General features: G+C 43.1%; 1 protein-coding gene across 1 annotated transcript in view; it reads right to left on the minus strand.

Annotated features, from left to right (window-relative positions):
- The window catches only part of DNAI3 (dynein axonemal intermediate chain 3), a gene marked incomplete at its 3' end in the record, with an annotated part of 50,945 nt that overhangs the window by 15,775 nt on the left and 13,137 nt on the right, over window positions 1–22,033 (minus strand). The window contains exons 7-15 of the mRNA XM_080915281.1: window positions 20,917–21,033; window positions 19,699–19,889; window positions 18,794–18,918; window positions 16,617–16,706; window positions 14,685–14,771; window positions 13,678–13,806; window positions 12,028–12,101; window positions 9,969–10,167; window positions 8,339–8,426 (exon numbers count right to left, since the gene is read on the minus strand). Of these exons, the coding sequence (XP_080771407.1) occupies window positions 8,339–8,426; window positions 9,969–10,167; window positions 12,028–12,101; window positions 13,678–13,806; window positions 14,685–14,771; window positions 16,617–16,706; window positions 18,794–18,918; window positions 19,699–19,889; window positions 20,917–21,033 (1,100 nt within the window). The remainder of the gene's footprint in view (window positions 1–8,338; window positions 8,427–9,968; window positions 10,168–12,027; window positions 12,102–13,677; window positions 13,807–14,684; window positions 14,772–16,616; window positions 16,707–18,793; window positions 18,919–19,698; window positions 19,890–20,916; window positions 21,034–22,033) is intronic.

Consider the following 22,033-nt stretch of genomic DNA (forward strand, 5'->3'; position numbering starts at 1 on the left):
AAACACCATTTGTAACTCCAGTAGCAGGTAAGGCACCCGGCATACATGTGGTGCACATATATATACACACAAGCAAAACACTCAGGCATAAAAAGAAGTATTTGAAAGAAGGAACCACAATCTGTTTTAACTTGATGCGCTGCTCCTTTGTTCTCTTAGAGTCAGAAGAATCGAAGCGGCGGGAAGATAGGAGACGCACAAATGCTAAGGAAGGGGTAAGCGTCAAGAAAATAGTGGGGTGTTAAAAATTCTGGGTGTGTGTGTGCACGCACACGTACACAGCAAGTGTGAAACCAGAGAACAACTTTAAAGGTCTTCACTCTCTCTTTCAAGTGCGTTAGTTCCAGGGACCAAACTCAGGCCTTCAGGCTTGTGCTAGAAGCACGGTGCCTGCTGGGCCATCTTGGTGGCTTGATAAGACAGTGTCATGCTATGGAGTCAGGGAGACCAGAGAAAACATATTTCTATCAACTGCATTGACTCGACCTGAGTGGGATAACCTTGGCTATTTAATGAACCCCCAAAGCTATTATTATGCACCACAGAACCTCACTCGTTGGTGTTAGTAATTCCTGCAACTAATTTTTATTGAGCACTTACTACAAGCCAGGCACTAAATTGTGCATCTTCCCATATTAACACATCTGCACAATGTCCCCGGGGTGGCTACCTGTGTTGTATATTCCTTTTATCTTCTCTCCCTTTTCCCAGACAGATTAGAGATACGGTAAGGCGTGAAGAGGCAAAGCCATGTACTTGGTCACATAACAAACTGTGGCTTTTTAAACACAGCCCATCAACACCACAGCCCTCTCTTAACCATTACGCCACTATTTAAAAAGCATATGGCAGGCTCTGAAGGCCACTCTAAAAGAATTCTAAAGCTGTTAGACTAAAGCCTTCCTCCTTAAAATTCAGCTTTGTCATGGAGAAGTCGAGCTGGTGTCTACCTACTACAGCCTTCACCCCTACTGACTAATTTCATGGTACTGGGAGATGCTCTGAACGCTACTATGGGAGAAAGGCAAGTGCCAACCCAGCTTTGACCTGCTGTATGACACGCTACTGCAGTGATAGCACAAATGTGGTTGCAACCAATCACCATCTGACTCTATTTAAGGCTGACCCCTCTAGATGGAGCCCACGTCTGATGCTGCTTGGTTGTCGAAGGACCTGAGACTAGGTAGGCTGGGGACCCAGGGAGAAAACAAACACCATTGCTCTGCTAAAGGAGCATAGCAATGAAAAGTGACTTCTGATGACACCCTGCTATACCCATGGCTCAGTGCCTTGCTTGGTCATCATTCGAGAGATTCACTTTCGCAGCAGCAGATGGGAACAGATGCCCGGATCCACATGGGACAGTGCACAGAGTGTGTGCACATAGAACACCCAGTCCTGAATGGAACTCCTCATTCAATCCCAAGCAAGCAAGGTCTTCTAGATCCAGCAGGGCGGGCATGTGTGTGGACTCACGGAGACCGTGGCAGCGCACACAGGAAGGTCCATCTAAGCCGACGGGATCCCAGTGCGGAGAAGGGACATTGACCCGAGTTGACTGGGGTGGATATGGAGGTGGGGGTGATCATAGAGGGGCTGGGGCATGGAAACCCTTCATCATATTATATTAGGAATATTTTAATTAAAAAGTAATACACTCCGATTTTTTTTTTTTTTAATTACTAGATTATGTCCACAGACACCAAACTCTTTTGGGGCTCTAAACAATGGTGGCCAAAAAGTCCTTGGTCACCAGATGGCAACAGAGTACCAGAAAACCTGGGCAGGTTCGACAGGAGCTTGTGATTTTGTGGTCCAAGGAATCCAGTGTTAGACGGATAGAGAAAATGTCCCAGGGAAGTTCCGTGAGCATTCGGCTGAATGGATCCGAGAGTGGTCAGAACAGGTGCTTGGTTGGCAGTGTGTCCAAACCTCAGGTGGTGTCCAATAACACTATTAAAGCTGTTTACACACACAGGGGGCAGGGAGCCACAGATCTGTCCCAGGACAGCCTGCTTGTGTTCCTCCTGGAACATGTTTGTTCCCCCAAGTGCTTTCCTTATAGAGTAATACATAATCATGCTGTGCAGGAAGAAAACATTTGAATGATATGTTTTCATGATTGACAACATAAGGGCGTTCTATGAGTTGCTTGTTTTAAAAAGGCTTTTCCTTAAGCACATGCAAATGTATTTTCTGTCTGTCCCACCAGAGTATTAGGCCTGAGAAAAGACTTATCTTAAAAAAAAAAATATTTACGATTTTAAATCTCGTGTGCATGGGCCTGACACGGGGGCTGTGGAGGGAACCAGGGTCCTGCCGAGGAGCAGTACCTGCTCTGGAGGGTCGAAGCCATCCCTCCAGCCCCAAGACTTGTGTTTTTCAATATTGTGTCCTTAGAGTCTGGGATTTTGTGCAAGTTTAAGAGCTACTTGTTGAGTGAATGTAGAATGCACAGGCATCTAGCATGTGTGAGGCCCTAAGTTCACACACACACACACACACACACACACACACACACACACACACACAGATTAAAGAAAGAAAGAGAACAAAGGAAGGAAGAAAAGAAAGAAGAAAACATTAAATTTAGGATTTATGTGCCTAGAGACAGAACTGCAATAGTTGAAGCATCAGATGAGGAGAATTAGCCACGTGTGCGTCAAGTCAGAAGCCCACAAGTCTTTCCCTAAGCAGGACCAGGAGACTGGAATCCAGGAAGGAGCCGCCGAGACCTGTGGTTTCACTTTTATAATTTCAGTTACTTGCTCAAGCTCAACTGATAATCAGGGAACAGCGAATGGAAAAACTGTAGAAATGAAGCACTTCTGGGTTTTTGGGTTGTATGGCAGCCTCCTTAGAGCGATGAGACCTTGCGCCGTCTGCTAGCGTGCTGCCAAGGTGTGAGTTATCCAGGGACCTGCGCATCCGTGCTGCGCATGCCACCTGCCCATTAGTCGCTTAGCCACCGTGGCAATCAGAAAGGCTTCCGTGGGGCTGCCGTGCTTGAACTCAAGTGGCAGCCCTCCCCCTTCCCACCGCTTCCCACTTTAACTTATTAATGGTCCCAGAGTCCGAAAGCAGTGATGCGCTCAAGAGAAGCTGTGGGAACACTTTCAAATGAAAAGCCGGAAGCACAACCCAGGACTTTCCGGGACTGACTCGTGGAACCTTTCCTTCAGGATACAAGCATAATTGTGCATTTCGTTAATAGGACTGGTAACTTCTTACTTTGTCTTGTTTATGGAATAAAGCTGTGCTTTCGTGCTTTGAATCGGGTATAGTAAGCGTTGGCACGCATCCCCCACAGATGGGAGTATCTCTGCTTTGTTAGCTGATTGGGCCTTGTATACGGCTTCGTGAAGCCGGGGTCATGAGCCCATATCCTATCTGGGCCTGGGGGTGGGCATAGTAAAACCCGGTAAAAGTCTGATGCTGGGCGTGGTGGCACACACCTTGAATCTCAGCACTGGGGAGGCAGAGGCAGGTGGATCTCTGTGAAGCTGTCTACCCTTGGTCCCCAGTATATCGCAGCGACGCCTGGCACTTCCAAAGTCGTCCTGTCGCTCAATACCAACATGGCTGCCGGAAATACCTGGGCTTCAACTTGAGACCACTCTATGTCGTGAATTACAGTGTTTCTACTGTGCACACAGAGCTTTCTGCTCTAATGTGAGCACAATGGTTTAGTTGTGGACTTAAAGAATCACACAGTGTTTACTACTGACAACACTCAACTGTTGCTGCTGTGCAAACCTACACACATCCATTTTCCCAACATGCAATTCTGTTCTCATCTTTGATAAACTACATTTTAGATGCACGTATTCACCCACGGACACGCACGCCAAAGACTTGTCTCAATAATATTTCTTTATGTTTTATTATCAGTAAATGCTTGATTTGTAGACTAATTTTATACATATATACACTAACATACTAATTTTATACACACATATATGTATATGTGTATGTATATGTGCATATGCATATCATGTATATGTGTATATGTATGTGTATATGTATATGTTCAGGATGTATATGTATATGATGCATATGTATAAGTATATCATGTATATGTATATCATGTATATGTATGTATATGTATGTGTATGTGTATGTATATGTATATGTATGTGTATGTGTATGTGTATGTATATGTATATATGTCATGTGTATGTGTAAGTGTATGTATGTATGTGTATATATGTGTGTGTCTATCTGTGTGTATGTATGTATATGATTATGTACAAGTTTCTTGGGTGAAAAAGGATCACAAGTAAAATCAGTGGTTCCCTTCACCTGTAAGTAAAGTATACCAGGCATTCTTATATACATCCAGGGAAACCCTTAAAAATATATAAAAATCCAGCCAACACAAGTGGCTCACAGCTATCTGTAATAAGATCTGACGTTCTCTTCTGGTGTGTCTGAAAACAGCTACAGTATACTCATGAACAAATAAACAACACATATAATTATATTATAAAAGCATCTCCTGAATTTCTCACAATATAAAAATCATCTCAAAAGATGCAGAGAAAGCTTTTGAGAGAATTTGGTCCTTGTTTGCCACACAGGCAAATGTTAGTGTATGCACTTAAACGTGCAGAGAAGTGACTTTTGTTATTTTATAGCCCAGGCTGGCTTGGAACTCACTATGTATCTCAGGCTGGCCCTGAACTTGAAGGCATCTCCCTGTTGAGGTCTCCTGAGTGCTGGGATTATAGGCGTTATCTACCATCTCCAGCTTGGGTAAGTGACTTTTGACAAACGTACACATCAGCCATGGAGAAAGGAGAGTATTTTCAACAGAGTGTAGGAACACACATAACACGTAGTTTGATCCATAACCCATGTCATATAAAACCTAACGCAAAAGAGATCATAGGTCTAAAGGGAAAACACGGGCAATACCTAGGAAAAAAACTGTTTGCAGCCTTGGGTTAAGCAAAGATGTCTTAGATTGCAATGCCCACAATTATAATGCACAAAAGAGCCAAATGGTACATTGGACTGCCTCAGAATTGAAAACGCTTGCTTTTGCAAAGGCTATTAAGAGAACAAGACAGCATAGCACAAGCTCAACAGATATATTCCACAATGGTATCCTGGATAAAAGGCTGGGATCTATGATACACTAACAAACACTAACAATTCTCAATGCTAACACTGTATCAACTGCCACTGAGAACATAGGGACACTTGAACTGACACTGCTTACAGGGTCTAGCTATTCAATGGCATATTAGTCTGCGTGATAGCGAATCCTAGTTGTCAGCTTGACTCCTGGGAAGGGGGAACCTCACATGAAGCATCATCGCCTCCAGCAGAATGACCTGTGTGCATGTCCGCCGGGAATTTTCTTAATTGCTAATTGAAGTGGAAGCATACAGTCCACTGTGGGCAGCACCATCCCTAGGAAGCTGGCTAATCATAGGCCGGAGAGACAAGCTTAGTATGCGGCATTCTTCTGGGATCTCTCCTTCAGTTCCCACCTCCAGGTGTTTGTCTTAGACTCCTACCCTGGCTTCTCTGAATGATAAACTTCTCACCAAGGTACTTTTGGTCATGGTGTTTTATCACAACAACAGAGAAGCATACTAGAATAGTCTGTAATGAAAATGAATGAGCTAGGGATGTAGGTAACGTGGATCAATCCAGAGATAATGTTCCCAATTAAAAATGGCCAGCCCAAGCTGACTGTGGGAGCGCACACTTATAATCCTAGCAGTAGGAAAGCTGAAGAAGGAGGATTGTGAGTGTGAGGCTAGCCTGAGCTACATAGTAAGAAACTGTCCCCTCCAAACAGACAAACATATAACAAACAGCTGGTTAAAAATGAGAGTGCATATTTTGAATAATTAATATGCAATTGTACAAAAATGCAAATTAATATAGAGTAGCAGGAAGTTAGGACTATGACAAAGGGAACTTCTGAGAGTGAGGAATGTCCTCAAGATGGTGGCTGTGGCAGTGTTTCCTAGGTGTGGATGTGTGAACCACCCACACTCTTTACTAATGTACAATATGCCTTATTTCTATTATTCTACAATAAAATTATTAAGCCAACTAAAACTCTACACACTCTAAACACTCAGTAATATCTATACTCTAGACTTGATAGAGTATTCACACCATCATGTCTGCTTATATTTACCCAGGTTTTAAAAAATGATAATAGGTTGCTGGGATGGAAGTTCACATCTGCAACTCAGTACTTCCAGGGCTGGGGGTGGAGGGCTGCTGGAAATTGGAGGCAGCTTAGAGTACACAGAGAATTCCAGGCCATCCGGGGCTACTCAGTAAGAAAAAGATACTAAGATATCCAACACAAGATAATCACTTGGCAGGTTGCATTAACTTTTCTCTCTCAGCTTTGGTTTCCTAGGTATAGAGCATTAATGAAGACCCCAGACTGCAGGTTGTTGCAGGTATTGGCGTCTGGTTCTACTCACCACACTGGCCTCGTGGTGAGGTCTCCATACTGTTTGTTAGATGAAGAAAAGCACATGCAATATAGGCACAGTCCCTGATCCACAGAAGGAAGGCATGTATTCTGTGAGCACATTCCCTGACCCACAGGTGGAACCCAATCAATTATAGTGGGTAAACTGAATCCAAAGGAGAAAGAGAAGACTGAATTTCTTTTAAAATGCTTGTTTGGACACCAAAGGGAAACAAACACGCTGTGTTTTTTAAAATGCCCCTAAATCCATATTCCCTGTTTTTCTCCAGCACAGGCCCAAACAATTCTGCTCCAACTGGGCATTATCTACATTAAAAAGAAATACATCTACACATCTACACACACGCACACATACACACGCACACATACACACACACATGCACACACACACATGCACCACGCACACATGTATGTATGTATGTATGTATGTATGTATGTATGTATGTATGTATATCCCTGGAGCTGGGACTCTAGGCCTCCCCACACATGTGTAGCAGATGTGTAGCTTGGTGTTCATCTGTGTCCTGAACAACAGGGTGGGAGCTGTCCCTAAAGCTGTTGCCTGTGTGTGAGATGTGTTCTTGTAGCTGGGCTGCCTTGTCTTGCTTCAGTAGTTGAGAATTTGCCTAGCCTTGCAGAGATTTGAAGTGCCAGAGTGGGGGGGGGGTTACATGGGGGCCCAGAGGAGAAGGGAAGGGGCTTGGGGGAAGGATGTGGGAGGGGGTGACCAGGACTGGGGCAGTGAGTGGGATGTAAAGAGAATGAGTAACAAAAGAAAAAAATAATTTAAAAAATACCTTTTTTTCTTGGATGACCTTTTGTTTAACCAAACAGAAAATTTTACAACAGAAATCTCTGGGGGGCAAGGCAAGTGTCTGAAAATACTTCAATTGCTACTTAGCTTTATACATTTTTGTACATTTTTAGTGCACTTTGCTCTCTAGTTGGAGCTCTCAGCAAACCTTTACTGCGAGGGTTTCAAGAGGTTGGGTGCACACCCTTCAATCATGATTCAAAGGAGCATGGATTGAGCCAAGCTAGATTTAAAAATGACCTTTCTCTTTTTTTCCCATTCAGTGTGACTTATCATGGCACCGTGAAACTATTGATTAGAAGTTTTAACTTATGGAAATTTTAAAAAATGTCCTTCAGGCTTGCCTACAGCTCTATCTTATGGAGGTATCTTCTCAACCGGGGTTCCCTCTTCTCTGATGTCTCTAAGCTGTATCAAACTGTGGTAAAATTAGCCAGCCCACCATCCATCCTTCAACTTCTAGCATCTCCTAACCTTATGCCATGTTCTTTTTTCTTTATTACACACTGATTCCAGTTAATGCTACCCACATGTGCGTGCGTATAGGATGGTATAGGACCATCTGCTAGGGCATGGGCAACATATGAGAGGACATATCCTTGAAGAAAACTATCTCTTCCTTAGTAGCCAATGACATGAGGCTTCAAAACATACAGAAGTTGCCTTGGAGTCATGTGCCCATGTTGCTGTCTAATTCAGAGGCTGAGGGAGTTTTACTCAAGTATAGGAGTTCAAGACCAACAAAGGCAGAAAACAGATAGAATAGATACACACACACACACACACACACACACACACACACACACACACACACACCACTCAGTGCTTACAGAACTGAACCAGAATTCTGTTTCGTTGTCTGTGTCCCGATGGTTTCAGTACAAGTTATCTCTCTATAAAGAGATAGAACCTCTCTTCATAAACTTCTGTCTTGGAGGTTTCATTAGCTGAATTCTTTTTATAAATCAGACAGTTGTAGCAAGAAACTCACTTTAGACATAAATCGGTAGCAATGCTCCAACTGCCCTTGTAATAGACAAAGGTGCTTTAGTTACCTTGTATTTTGCAAAGAAAAGGGTCTTCGCCCAGGCTCAGCTTAGTTGGACAGTGGTCTAAAGTTGTATCACCCTTGGACAGTTTTAGCTTTGGGAAGAAAATAGAAGGATATATTCTTAGAGAACCCTTGATCTTTTTTGGCCCATCTCCTCTGCTCCTAGATCCCTAGAAGCCGACCTTGTACCACACCCCCTCCTTTATCCCAATTGTTTTCCCCATGAGAAGCACACAATTTGTATTTCTAAAAGCAAGGAAAGCCTTCCTAAGGGACACAGTTTCCAATCCCAAGGTGATATTTTCTTTCTTTATATGTTTTATGGTGCATTCCAAAGCTCACCTTTATAAATTGTACTGTAAAACAATGAGCTAGGGGCTACCTACCACCCTTCTTCCCTAAGTTTTCAGTAGGACAACAGTTCAAGAAGGGACCTTGCTTTTACCTGGATGTCTGCAGGTCCCATCAGGACATCAGGACCTGCCCTGAGTGACAGATGTGACCCCGTGTCTGCATCATGTACTCCTGGCCAAATGACCAACGACCCTTAGGTTTCTTACCCTCTCTTCCCTGTTTTCTCCTTCTGCATGTTTATCCACTTGCTATGCGATTATTCTTGCTACATTTATGTATTCATTTGTTTTTCTTCAACTTTTCACAACTCAGTAAGGTCACCTCAGACAACTTCTTTTCTTTCTTTCTTTTTAAAAAGTTCCTTTAGATTTATTTTCTGTGCATGGGTAATTGGCTTGCATGTATGTCTTGCATGCATGGTACCCACAGAAGTCTAAAGAGGACATCAGATGCTCTGGGACTGGAGCAAGTGATGGTTGGAAGGTGGTTGCTGAGAACTGAGCCCAGGTCCCCCACAAGAGCAGCAACTGCTCTTAACCACGGAGCCATTTCTCTGGCACCTCACCCCAGACAATTTCTAACATTGTCTGTCCCGTTCTTTCCTAGTTACTTCAGAAATATTCTCACCCTTCCAAGCTCCTTCTCTGGGAGCAGACACCCAGGAGTTTGTGTGATAGACATAAACCAGAGGCAAGGATAATTAAGTCTGGGATTAGAATTGAACATTCTGAAGAAGAGGCATAGCCACATCCGTCAGCACCCGTGCACCGCAGCGCTGCATTATTCTGAAGGCGGATGGATGGCTGACTCGGGTTAAATTCACTGCCTCCTCAGTTCTGTTTGGTCGGCAGTGTTACAGTATCACTTCTTACTACAGATATTCAAAATGGGCACAGTTTTTTGCTTTGTTTTGTTTTCCATGGAAGTGGGGAAGAATTAACTTTCATGGGTCTACCCGAGGAACTACCGATTTTCAAGGACTCAGTCTGCTGCTAAAGAATCATCACACAGCCATTGTAAGTCGTGGCTCACTTACACAAGAAGTATCAGTCCCAGCCAAGTTCACTGTATTTGGGTGCCTGGTTTGGTCTCAGGCAAGCATCAGTCAATGCCAACCAAGGAGTTTGTTGGTTGGATGGAGAGATGGATGAATGAATGAATCCACAGAATTTGTGGTGCCCTGTTAACTCAATCCATTCTTCATTCAGAGGGAAGGCACATGGGTGTGATTTATGTAACACATATGGTGCATAGGTTGGAGCCAAGCCCAAGTTACTTACTCTACTCATGGGTTTCCAGGATAGATCTAGGTGCAAGAAAGTGGAGGGCACGTCAAAGGGAATCTCAATGTTTTCTTCCTTCTTCTTCTCTGCTGGGGGTTGTTGGGGGTTTGCATTGTTGGCTGCCGTTGTGGCTGTTGTGGCTGTTGTGGTTGTGGCTGCAGGTTTTTGGGGTCTGATGTCCCAAAAACAAATTGTGCTAAAAGAAAGCTCATGTTATTGTCTTTTAAAATTAAGACCAAGTAAGAGGCACAAAGTTCAGATACCATGGGAGACAAATGGCTCAGCATCTTAACGTTTCTGGAGCTGAGCTTTTATGAAACAAGGCCTTTCTGCGCTCTGCTTTCTCTCGAGATTTGGTTTTTAACTATCTGCATTTGGTGTGTGGCTGCGTGTGACTTTGTGTATGTGAGTGTAATGTCCTGAAAGGCCAGAAGAAAGCTTCAGAAATCTTAGAGCTAGAGTTACCAGAGGCGGAGCTGCCATGTGGGGGCTGGGAACTGAACCTGGGACCTCTGGGAGAGCAGCCAGCACATTAACTCGTCCCCCAAGCGCGGCGTTTCGTATTTTATGAAATCACACCATGCTTATGGAAGCTTGGTGATTTACTTTATCCTGATGGTAATACATGGGGATTCAGTTTGTAATTGATGGCTTCAAAAACGAATATAAGTGCTTTGTTAAGATATGACTCGTATATAATAAGTTCATCTATGTATTGTTTTGATGGTGGTTCTTAAGGCAACCAGCCTCTTTTCCTGGACCTTACAGCTTCTGCTCCTGTCTGCTCCCTAGCACAAGGTGTCATCATTTCTACTGAGGTCAAAGAACTTTTGATTTTTGTTTTCCTTTGTTTATTTTTGAGTAGAGGTCTCACTGTATAGCTCTACCTGTCCTGGAACTCAGTATGTAGACCAGGCCAGCCTCGAACTCACAGAGATCCTCCTGCCTTTGCCTCCCAAGTGCAAAGGTTTTTAAGGATTAGAGGTGTGCCCCACCACATCCAACTGCAAAGACTTCTGGTTTTGGATAGGACCTCCCCATACCGCTCGGGCTTCAGTCTCTTGAGTGCTTCGGTTGTGAGCTGCCAGGCTGGTTTTGGTGGCAACATTTTCAAGTTTTGGAGTCCAGATAAGCGTTGCTTGTTTGTATTATTTGTCCTACATATATGAGTTAATTCTATAATCGGGCAGATGTGATTTCATCTAAATGAGGAGCCTTCAACACAGCCATTGCATTATATATAAAACACTGCATGTGGATGTGCGTCAGAGAGGTAGTCACTCTCCTACTTCTGAGGGGCTTTCCTGCTCCATGTGATTACCGCCCCCCCATCTGTGAGATAAACTGAATGGGAACAGCATGGACCGTAAAGTTATGAGTGTGGGGTGTGAAGAGTACTGGTGACTGATGCTGTGCACTGGCGCCAGGCCTACTTAACTCGGTTTTCCAGAAATATTTCATTTACGATTGTTACCATTATTGCTATGTGCATGGTAGGGCTGAGCATGGTCCCTGGCATGCTGCGGTGCATGTGTGGCATGGTCCCTGGCATGTTGGGGTGCATGTGTGGCATGGTCCCTGGCATGTTGGGGTGCATGTGTGGCAGATAAAGGACAAGTTTTGAGAGTTTCACCCCAGGTTCTGGGAACTCGGATGGTTAGGCTTTGCTGCCACAGGCTTTTATCAGCCGATCCTTCTTCCTAGCTTCCTTTTTTTTTTTTTTTTTTTTTTTTTTTTTAAATTCATTGACACATTTATTCCCATCAAAAGCTTGTTTGTTTTCTTTTGAGACAGGCTCTCACTATGTAGCCCTGGGTGGCCTGGACCTTGCTTTGTAGACCATGAAGCCTCATCCTCATCAAACCTGGCCCTCCGGAGCCTTCTGCATGCTGGGTCAAGGCATCACCTGCTCCAGCTTTAACCCTGGCTTTGTTCTAAATGGTAGCAACTCCCTGGCCAGCAATAGTCCAAAGCTGTCCTTCGGTTACTTCTGTTTAACTGCTGTAATAACAGGTATTGGAGAGTGAAGGGAGGCACTGGTTATAGAAAGACGTACCAATCTGCTGAGCACGTGATGAGCTGACAATTTATTCCACTTCGGTTCTCAAAGACGGATCCCATCCTGTTAATCTGTTTGAAATTGTTTAAGAAATGGAAATTCTGTAAACTAGCAATCGTAGGTCCCCTCTAAGGTTGCCTCTGACCTCCCTGTCCATGGGCATTTTACCAGAAATACGTATATAAGATTCTCAAAGTGTAGAAACTGTTATTAGAGAAAGGTAAATTCTAAGTAGCTAGGATTAAATTTTCTTAAAGCTTAAAGATTTTTTTTTCTTTTAATAAGTTTTGTTAGATTGTCATTAACACTATCATAGAAGTTTGGAATCTATATTATAGAAGTTTTAAGATTCAACACAGCTCTACTTGGAATTTTTATCTATTCTTGGTTCACAGAAACATTGTGATAGCTTTAATTAGGATGCATATAAATGTTGATTCTCAGATTTTTTTCAGTTTATGGGATCTGGATTTTATCTGCAGATTCACAGATTATGTTTAATTGTCTTATAAAATGCATCTGATATACATTATTTAGAATAATCATTATTTAGAAATGCAGCTGATATACATTATTTAGAATAATCATTATTTAGAAATGCAGCTGATATACATTATTTAGAATAATCATTATTTAGAAATGCAGGCTCTTTCAGGTTTTCATGATCAGCTGGGTCTGTGCTGGATGCTGACTTCTGTTAGATCTGACAATTTAAAAATCTCTCTCTCTGGAAGACACCCCCCTAGGATCTCAGAGATCCAGCACTCCAGAGCTTTGTATTTTAAAGAGTTAGAACTCTGCCATGATTATCTAATTATTTAGAACTTTGCCCTAATTATCTCTGTCAAACGAAAAGCCTTGGTTGAGGAATTGCCTACATCCAACTGGCCTGTGGACACGTCTGTGGGAAATGACCTTATTACTTGGTGCCCGAGGGCCCAATCTATCCTAGGTTCTCTAGGGAGAACCATCCCCAGGTAGATGATTCTGAGCTGTGTTTTTTTTTTTTTTTTTTTTTTTTTTAAAAAAAAAAAAAAAAAAAAAAAAAAAACAGGCTAAGCATGAGCCTGTGAAGTGTTTAGTGATGGATCCAGCAATGGTTTCTGAGGTTCCTGCTTCACGTTCCCACCTCCACTCCCATCATGGATGGACTTGGAAGTGTAACCCAAACAAGCCCTCACCTTTCCTAAGATGCTTCTGGCCAAAGCATTTTATGGCAGCGACAGAAATGAGGCTAGAGTGAACTCCTAAAGCCATGATACTATTTTAAAAACTAAACAGGGACCGAGGGGAGCTCAGTTGGTACAGCGCTTGCCAAATGTTTCCTGACGCTGGGTTTGAACTCCAGCAGCACCACATACTCTGGATAAAGTTTCCACATCTGTAAGCTCAGCACTTGGGAGGTGGAGACGGGAGAATCAGAAATTCAAGGCCATCTTTGGCTACTTAATAAATTCAAAGCCAGTCTGTGATACATGAGACACTGTCTCAAAAAAAAAAAAAAAAAAAAAAAAAAAAAAAAAAACAAGACAAATAAATCTATTGGAATGTAGGCTGGTGAGAAGGCTCTGTGGTCAAGAGCACTGTTTGCTCTTCTGAGAACTCAGGTTTGATTCCCAGACAACCCACACAGCCCTCATAACTCACCTCAAAGGAGTCTGGCAGCCAGTGTATATCTGTAATGACTTTCCTGTGGCCACTGTCAATGGAAGACACCGCACAGTGTCTGATGTACATGATTTCTTTATTGCTGTCTGGTTCAAGGAGAAACATTGGCTGGATAAATGTGGAAAGAAAGCTGCATTTCAGAGAGTGGACAGAACTTTACTGGCCGTCCCAGTGAAGATGTAAAAATTCAGCGTTCTATCAGTTAAGGTAAAACACAAATTAACGTTTCTGCCTACCACATACTTAGTAACAGACTTAGCAACTTTCCCTTTCAAAGTTGTTTAATATCTACATTTTGCAAGGGTGATGAACCCGAACTATTCTTGAAGGAGTGTCTCCATGGATACAGGAAACATAGGACCTACCATTTCCTGGGGAGAGATCCACAGAGGTCAAGGCTAGAGAACTGGGCTGGAGGGAGTTGTGGCATGGAGGTTTGACACTCACCAGTGCCCTTCCCGCACTCTTACCGGAATCCATAGCCTCACAGAACCATAACATATTTTCTCAACGTAAATTTTTCATTATTTGTTTTGTATGTGTGCACATGTATGCATGTGTGTGTTTGAGTGTGGAGGTCAAAGGCTCATGGGAGTTAGCCTACACCTCTCCTTCCACTGTGTGGGTCTCAGGGACCAAACTCCATTGGGCATGGTGACAGGTGTGTTGACTCACTTTCTATCCTTCCATCCCGGGGTCCTTCAACAAAGAGACGAATTATTTGCTTCCTTCATTTTCCTTAATAATAAACACAGCACCAAATCCTGTAAACTAACGTACTGGCCAACGAAGCTCGTGTTTTTAGTGAGAGATCCCATTAAAAGTTACCCAGGACGCGCCTACAAACAGATGAGCAGGGTGGCGAAATGAAACGATCGCTGTATTTCTTACACTGAGTCTTTTAAAAACATGGCGAATCTCTTACACGAGTTTTTGAGAAACTCGCGAATGAACCCATGTTGAGTGAGAATCTACAGTGAACCAACCTTGAGAGAGGCCCTTTTACTTCTGCCTCCGCCCTTCTTGGTGTTCTGTATGCGGTCCGTGTGTGCCGTGATATCCCACAAGACGATCTAGAACGGAGAGAGGTGCCAACATAGCGCTCTCAGGACACAGAGAACTGGGTCTGAAAGGCGGCTTTTAAAGAAGCCAGTGACAGACCACCAGGGAGAGATCAACTGCATGGCCAGCCCTGACTTGTGGCCGAACATCAGTTACCATTGGGCGCAATCTGACCTAGCTTGTAGCCGGAAGTAACTCAGCATCCTTAAGATCGGATGTTGAGGAGAACGTTTTCATCTCTCTACCCTAACCGAAATCCTCTGTTTTATGTTTGTGTTAATAAAAGCTATTACCGGGCAAATAAACACAAGACAAATACCGTGCGCTTTCCTGTGCTTTTGGGAGGTTTTGTCATTTGTTCTGCTCTGAATACAGGTACATTAATTCTTAATGCTCAAGAATTAAGTACAAACATCCAATCATGGGGCAAGAAAGGCAGACAACTTAGTTGTCTCTAACAGCTTACTCAGAATTTTTATGTTGCCCGGTGGCCGTTTTTGTTTTTTGGTTTTTTTGTTTTTTTAAACAGAACAACGTAGCATATACAACAGGAAGCAAGGACAGTTGTCAGTGACTAAACAGCATGTCAGAACAGAAAATAAAATGTCGATGAAGGCCAATATGGGAGAGTCATGGGTGACTTCATTTTATCATGTCCTTTTCCAAAATACTCTAAAATAGTCACACCATTCTTACTACAAACGCAAAGGCACTTTGGGTGTTCTTGACTTAGGAAATGGCTCTGGGTCATTCCTATGATTTCAGCAGCTGTTGAACAAAAAGAACCATGGAGACATTTGCTTTCCTAATTTTCCTGCTGTTCTGGAGAAATGAACCCGGAAGCTGCTCCTGTCTGAATCTTAGCTGAGGAAGCTTTTTAAGACTGGATACCTTTATTTTATTTTACTAACTGGGACAAGTAGTTCAGGCTGGTCTCGAACTCTCTATGTTGCCAAGGATGACCTAAGACTTTGGATCTTCCTGCCTCCTCCCAAGTGTTGAGAGTGGAGGTGTGTGCTACCATGCTCTGTTTAGGAAGTTCTGGGGACCAAACTTGGCACACGCCGGTGCTGCCCCTTTGTAGCTTCATTCTCTGCCTCAAGTGATGTTTCTCAATAGTCAAACACGCTGGACTGAAATGACCTCAAGCTTAGATCATACAATGGCTTTAGAGGTTTTTATTTTGCTTTCCTAATATAATAATATTGGAGGGCAGAATTTCAATGTGTTAGAAGTTAGAAATTAGCTATCTTCAAAACAAAACAAAAACAAAGCAAAACAAGACAAAAGCAGCAGAGTGCCGAGTACATTCATCTTCAATGATACATGTGTATCTTCCAATGAACTTCTATTTGAATTATCTATTATTTCATTACTCATAAATGGCTTCAGGGAAATTCCAGTAGGAGTCTCTTATAAGAGGTAATGATGTTTGTAGCTTGCTACATTGGTTAATGTTTATTGTCAGTTTGATGTATGCTAGAGTCAAATGGGAAGAGGGAACCTAGGAACTGCTTAGGTCAGAGTGGCCCATGAGTGTGTCTATGGGACATTTTTTGATTGATAATTGATGTAAAATGGCCCATTCCTCTGTGGGAGGTCCCACCGTAGGCGGATGGGTCTGGGCTGTGTAAATGAAAGAAATAGAGTAGACTGAGTTTGATTATTCTGACTGAATTATCCTGTAAACATCTCCAACCCCATGTCTTCTGTATCTTCCCACCCAAGTTCTGGCATAGTGATAAACGTATGGCCAACATGCCTTCCCTGTGCCACACTGAACCCTCACGTTCTAAAGTTGCGAATGTCAAAATGTCTTACAGTGTCAATAAACATCTAAGACAACTCCTAGCTACCTGCCCATTGATACAGCCTCCAGCGATGATATTGGGGTCACTTGGACAGAACTCGAAGCAGAAGATGTCATCAGGGCTCTCCAGCATCAGCTAAAGTCAACACCATGAATTTAAAAAGGGGGGTTATTAATAATATTGAGATGGACAGAAGTCTAATTTTGTAGCCGTCAATAGGCAACACATTTGAGGTAGCCCTCAGAGCCAGACCTCTGGGATGGATTTCTTCTTGAATTTTTATTATGGACATTAGCCCCACCTATGAGACTCATGGTCTCCCTCGGGAACTAGCTCCTTCCTTCCATCAGCTTCCCCAGGATTACATGGTCACGTGTCTAACAAAAGAATATGACGTGTTTCTGAGGAGTGATGAGGATTTTTCATTCTTCTTTGTGTAACTGTGTACTCAGGGCAGCCAAACAAAATTCACCAAGTTGGAGAATCTGGAAGTAATGGTGGTAAATATTTCAAGGTTCTTCCAGATAGGGTTTCTCTGTGTAACCCTGTCTGTACTGGAACTCACTCTGTAGAGCAGGCTGGCCTTGAACTCAGAGATCTGCCTGCACCAACCACTGCCTAGCTAACATTTCAAGTCTGGAAACTATGAAAGACCGTGCATAAAGAAACCATCGATTTAATATTACACCCAGTGAGTCACAGAGCAGCTGTTCTCCACCCACAGCACAAAAGGCAAGGTTTTCCAACTGGGATGTTTTTCTTTTCTTTGAGAAGGGTCCCTCTATGTACTTTTGGCTGTCTAGAAACTGTGTAGACCAGGCTGGACTCAAGCTCACAGAGATCCACCTGCCCTTGCTCCTGAGTGCTCCTGGAATTAGAGGTGTGTGCCACTGAATGAATTCATCCCTGGCCCAACTGGATGAATTTTCAACTGGGCTTGGGTGAATTATTTTAGTTTACAGTACTTTTTGGATTTGAGAGAGAACTTTACTTTAGAAGGTAAAAATATTAATGCTATCGTGGTTTTGATTAGAAAATGTAGATCACTTGTATTTTCTCTTTAAAAGTATCTTTTGTGTGTATGTGTGTGTGAACATGTGTGTGTACATACATGTATGGAATGAGTGTGTGTGTATTATGTGTAAAAGTGTATGTGAGTAGTGTGTGTGTGTGTTTGTAAGTATGTGTACATGTGTTTTCATAAGTATGTGTACTTGTATGCATATGTGTATATATGTATAAGTATATGTATGTGTGTGTTTGTAAATATGTGTATATTTGCATATATGTATGTGTTCATGTGTGTATATGTTCATAAGTATGTGTGTGAGTGCATGTGTGTGCATGTGTACATGTGCATATGTGTATTTGTGTATGTTCATAAGTATGTATATGTGTGTACATGTGTATATGTGTGCATTTGTGTGTGATTGTGTATGTATGTGTTTGTAAGTATATATATGCATGTGAGAGGTGTGTGTGTGTGTATTTGTGTACGTGTACATGTATGTGTGTGCGTAGGTCACAGCGTGATGCCAAGTGTAGGTCACAGGGATCTGCACCCACAGGGCTCCCATCTCTCCTACACAGCCATTTTATCCTCTAGCACCCTCTACTGGCAATGCTTAGAATTGAGCAGATTTTCATGAAACTAAAAACCTTATGTGCGTCTGATACTGCAATATTTAAATATAGCCCATTAAAGAGGTATGCATGAGTGTGTGTGTGTCTGTGTGTGTGTGTTTTGCACGCGTGCGTGTGTCTATGCATAGGCTAGAGGTCCAGTTTCTTCTTCAGTTACTTTTCCACTTTGTTTTTTGATTTACTGAACCTGACGGTCCCTCATTGGTCTAGCTGACCAGCGAACCCCAGAGGTCCTCCTGCCTCTTGTTCCGAGCGCTGTGGTTACAGATGTGACAACCAATCTGGCTTTTTACATGGCCTGCGAGGATCTGCAGTTCCCATGCTTTCTCGGCGGGCACTTTGTGGACTGAGATGTCACCCAGCCACGACAGTTTCATTGTTTTTAAAAAATTGACTTGTCCGATATACTTCCCATAAAGTGTAAACTTTCACTTTGTTCAGATTAAATGACAAAAGAAATCCTATTTTCTGAGAATGGGAGATCATACGGTCGTCTGCGGCTAACATGCTAACATCTTGAGATACGAAAATGTGGTATTTAAAGAAGTTAAGCTTCCGGTGCAACTTCCGGCAACTACCTGAGGGTGTATCGGGTCGGAGAAGCTCCAGAAGAGAAGCAGGGATGGCTGAAGGAGGAGTTTACCGGAATTATGGACTCTCTCTTCGTAGGAGAGCCGAACGGCCACCGACACCACTATGAGCCCTGGGGAAACACAGGCACAAAGCAGTCAGCAGCTGCTGTCCCCAGAGAGACCTCCAGTGTCTGTCGTTGCAGCAGAGGTAATGCATGAGGCATACATCTCTTAGTTCTGAAAGCAGAGCTAGTTCCCGCTGAGACGTGTAGTCAACACACACACAGTGTACTTGCAAGGTTGGGTGATAAAAGATGGGGATTTGGTTTGATTTTTAATTGTGTGTGTATGTGTGTTGGTCCACGTGGCTGTGAGTGTAGGTGTCTCGGGGAGTGGGAGGAAAAGCCAGCTCCATCAGAGATGGGGTTCCAGGTAGTTCTGAGCCACCTGATGTGGATGCTGGGTTTGAACTCTGGTCTAAGTATGTGCTCTTAACCCCTGAGCCTTCTCTCCAGCCTGCAGGAAGTGTTTTTAATCAGAAAGAGGCCAGTGAGGAGGGTTGGGAGAAAGAGTTAGGGACTTCTCTTTTCTTGGCTGCACCTGCACACATTGCTTTTCCCCTAGCTGCTTAGTTCTTTCCAGATGTCTCTCCAGAGCGTTAGGGCAGTGAATTCAGCACAGGAGTCTGGCAAAGCCCCAGGCAAAGGCAGGTTCTTTGTTTACTGCTCCCTGACCAAAGCTGGAGCAGCCCCAAGTGCAGGTGTGGAAAGCATTTGCTTGGGAGGGGGCCTGGCACTTAGCAAGTCTTAAATGTTTAGCTAAAATCGACCTTGTTTTAAGTTTTAGATGTTAAAACAAGGTTTTATTTCCGAAGTCAAGGTAAAAGGGAGCCCCCAGTGTTTCTTCCTCACCATAGATGGTTGGGTGCCAAGAGACACAGGTAATCATTTTCTCCATGGTACTGTGAAGGTCTGTGAAGGACTGGTACTCCTTCAGGTGGGTGTCAGACTTGTCCCCGAAGGTGCTCTCCTCCTCTGCTAGGTTCTTCCAGTCGTCCACGAATGTGTTCATGATCTCATTCTGCTGCAGGGCTATTTCTACACTGTTTTGTTTTGTAAAGAAGAAGCAACCCACGTGCTGGCTGTTAGCATCCAGTGACACTACAACTGTCATCACAGGGCTGATGTGTGCACATTAGGGCCGTTGCTGCTCATAACCCCAAAGCTGGCACTGTGTGAGTCCCTCAGAAGTTTCTCTCACAGTCTTCTTTGGGGAAATAATGCCACGCTTGGTTTATTTTAGACAAAATTCTGAGAGAAAAGAAACTCACTTCTGTAAAAGTGCTTGCTCCCAGACTAAAATCCCATTTATACAAACAGTTCTAAGACTGGAGGGAAACTAATATTACTATAGGTTTCTTATTTACTCTGGTCAGTGCTATTATAATTCTTATATTTCCACTTGCTTTTGGGTCTGTCTGTGTTCTCTTTACAACAGGGAAAGGACTACAAAAGCCCCTTCTTGTTAGAGCACCGGACTACACCTGCTGATCTCATGGCCTCGGTCTGATCATGCTTGCCCACTTCTCTCTCTGGAACGGTTAAGCTCTCTCTGCTGTGATTGGTCAGGTCTCAGTTCATAGCGCCCAGGTGCTCCATGATCCTTGTTATACATCCTAGGCAGAACTAAGTCATGTGACGTGAACTGTCCCTTTACCCCTGAGAGGTTATAAAGAGTCAGACCATCCCATGTATGGAGTTACCTCAGCCTATGTGTGGAAGGTATATGTGAAGCATGAATTAATTTTGTGTTTAGACTTTTCCCCACCTACGGTCTGTCATATTCTGGCATCAGACAATTCAGGTCAGGAGTGTTCAGTTTTCAATCGCCAATTTGAAGTTGGGGACATCATGGAACACTGGTTTGACCTCGAGGTGTTGGGTACAGCCCTGCCATGAATGGTCTGTGAGAACTTAGCAGAGGGATCTCCGAGACTCAGTTGCTCAAGCTCTGCTGACAACTGTTCTCACATGTCCAAGCCTCACACAGGAATCTGCTTCCCAAGACCCCAATACTGAAAATAAGCCTGTGTGTACCATTTCTGAAGTTTTCAACCTGTACTTTCTTACCTTGTGGACACGTTGTTGAAAAAATTGGCCAAAGATTTTGATTCTCCGATGATGTTTTTTTCCTCTTCCGAGAATTCTCTTGGATAATACTGTGTAGTAGCATTTTTAGGAAATACCCTAATACATAAAAGAAAGTTGGAGACCAAGACTTGAATCAAAGAAAACCAAGTATAGGTTACATCAGGCTAAAAGTCTATTTCTATGGCAGTGGTGTCAGAGTATTTATATCAAAATATTTTAGTATATTTCTTTATCATGAAATCAATGTTGATTATACATTTCTCCAACATAATAATAATCTAAAAAGCCCTGGAAGCTAACAAACAGGAGGTGTGGAAAATCACAAGAGAGCTAAGAAGAGAGCAGGTCAAAGCGATTACATCCTTATGAAAGCCAGAACTATAGACAACACACTTGCATTAAAATAGCCTTAAAGGGTCTTAGGTCATAAAATCGGATTGAGGAATTATTTAAAAATATAGAGACGTTGTAAGAAGGATGTAACTATAAGGAAATTTCTATCCGTCCTTTATCCAGATTCCCTGTTCCGGCTGGGTTTGTGTCAACTTGACACAAGCTGGAGTTATAACAGAGAAAGGAGCCTCAGTTGAGGAAATGCCTCTATGAGGTCCAGCTGTAAGGCATTTTCTTAACTAGTGATCAAGGAGGGAGGGCCCAGCCCATTGTGGGTGGGATGGCAGACCTGAGTTCTATAAGAAAGCAGGCTGAGCAAGGCAGGGGAAGCAAGCCAGTAAGTGACATCCCTCCATGGCCTCTGCATCAGCTCCTGCTTCCTGACCTGCTTGAGTTCCAGTCCTGACTTCCTTTGGTGAGGAACAGCAATGTGGAAGTGTAAGCTGAATAAACCCTTTTCTCCCCAACTTGCTTCTGAGTCATGATTTGTGTGTGTGTGTGTGTGTGTGTGTGTGTGCAGGAATAGAAACCCTGACTAAGACATTCCCTAACTGATATTTATCGAGTTTACTTAGCAGTCTTTCTCATTAAGTCAATATTTACAGTATTTACCCCATTCTCCTTCTTTTCTCTCTCGCCTATTTTATCAGTTTCTCTGCCTCTCACTGTCTCTGTCTCTCTGATGTATGTGGATGTATCTGTG

The sequence above is a fragment of the Micromys minutus genome, assembly GCF_963924665.1.
Source record: "Micromys minutus genome assembly, chromosome: 4".
Taxonomy (NCBI): domain Eukaryota; kingdom Metazoa; phylum Chordata; class Mammalia; order Rodentia; family Muridae; genus Micromys; species Micromys minutus.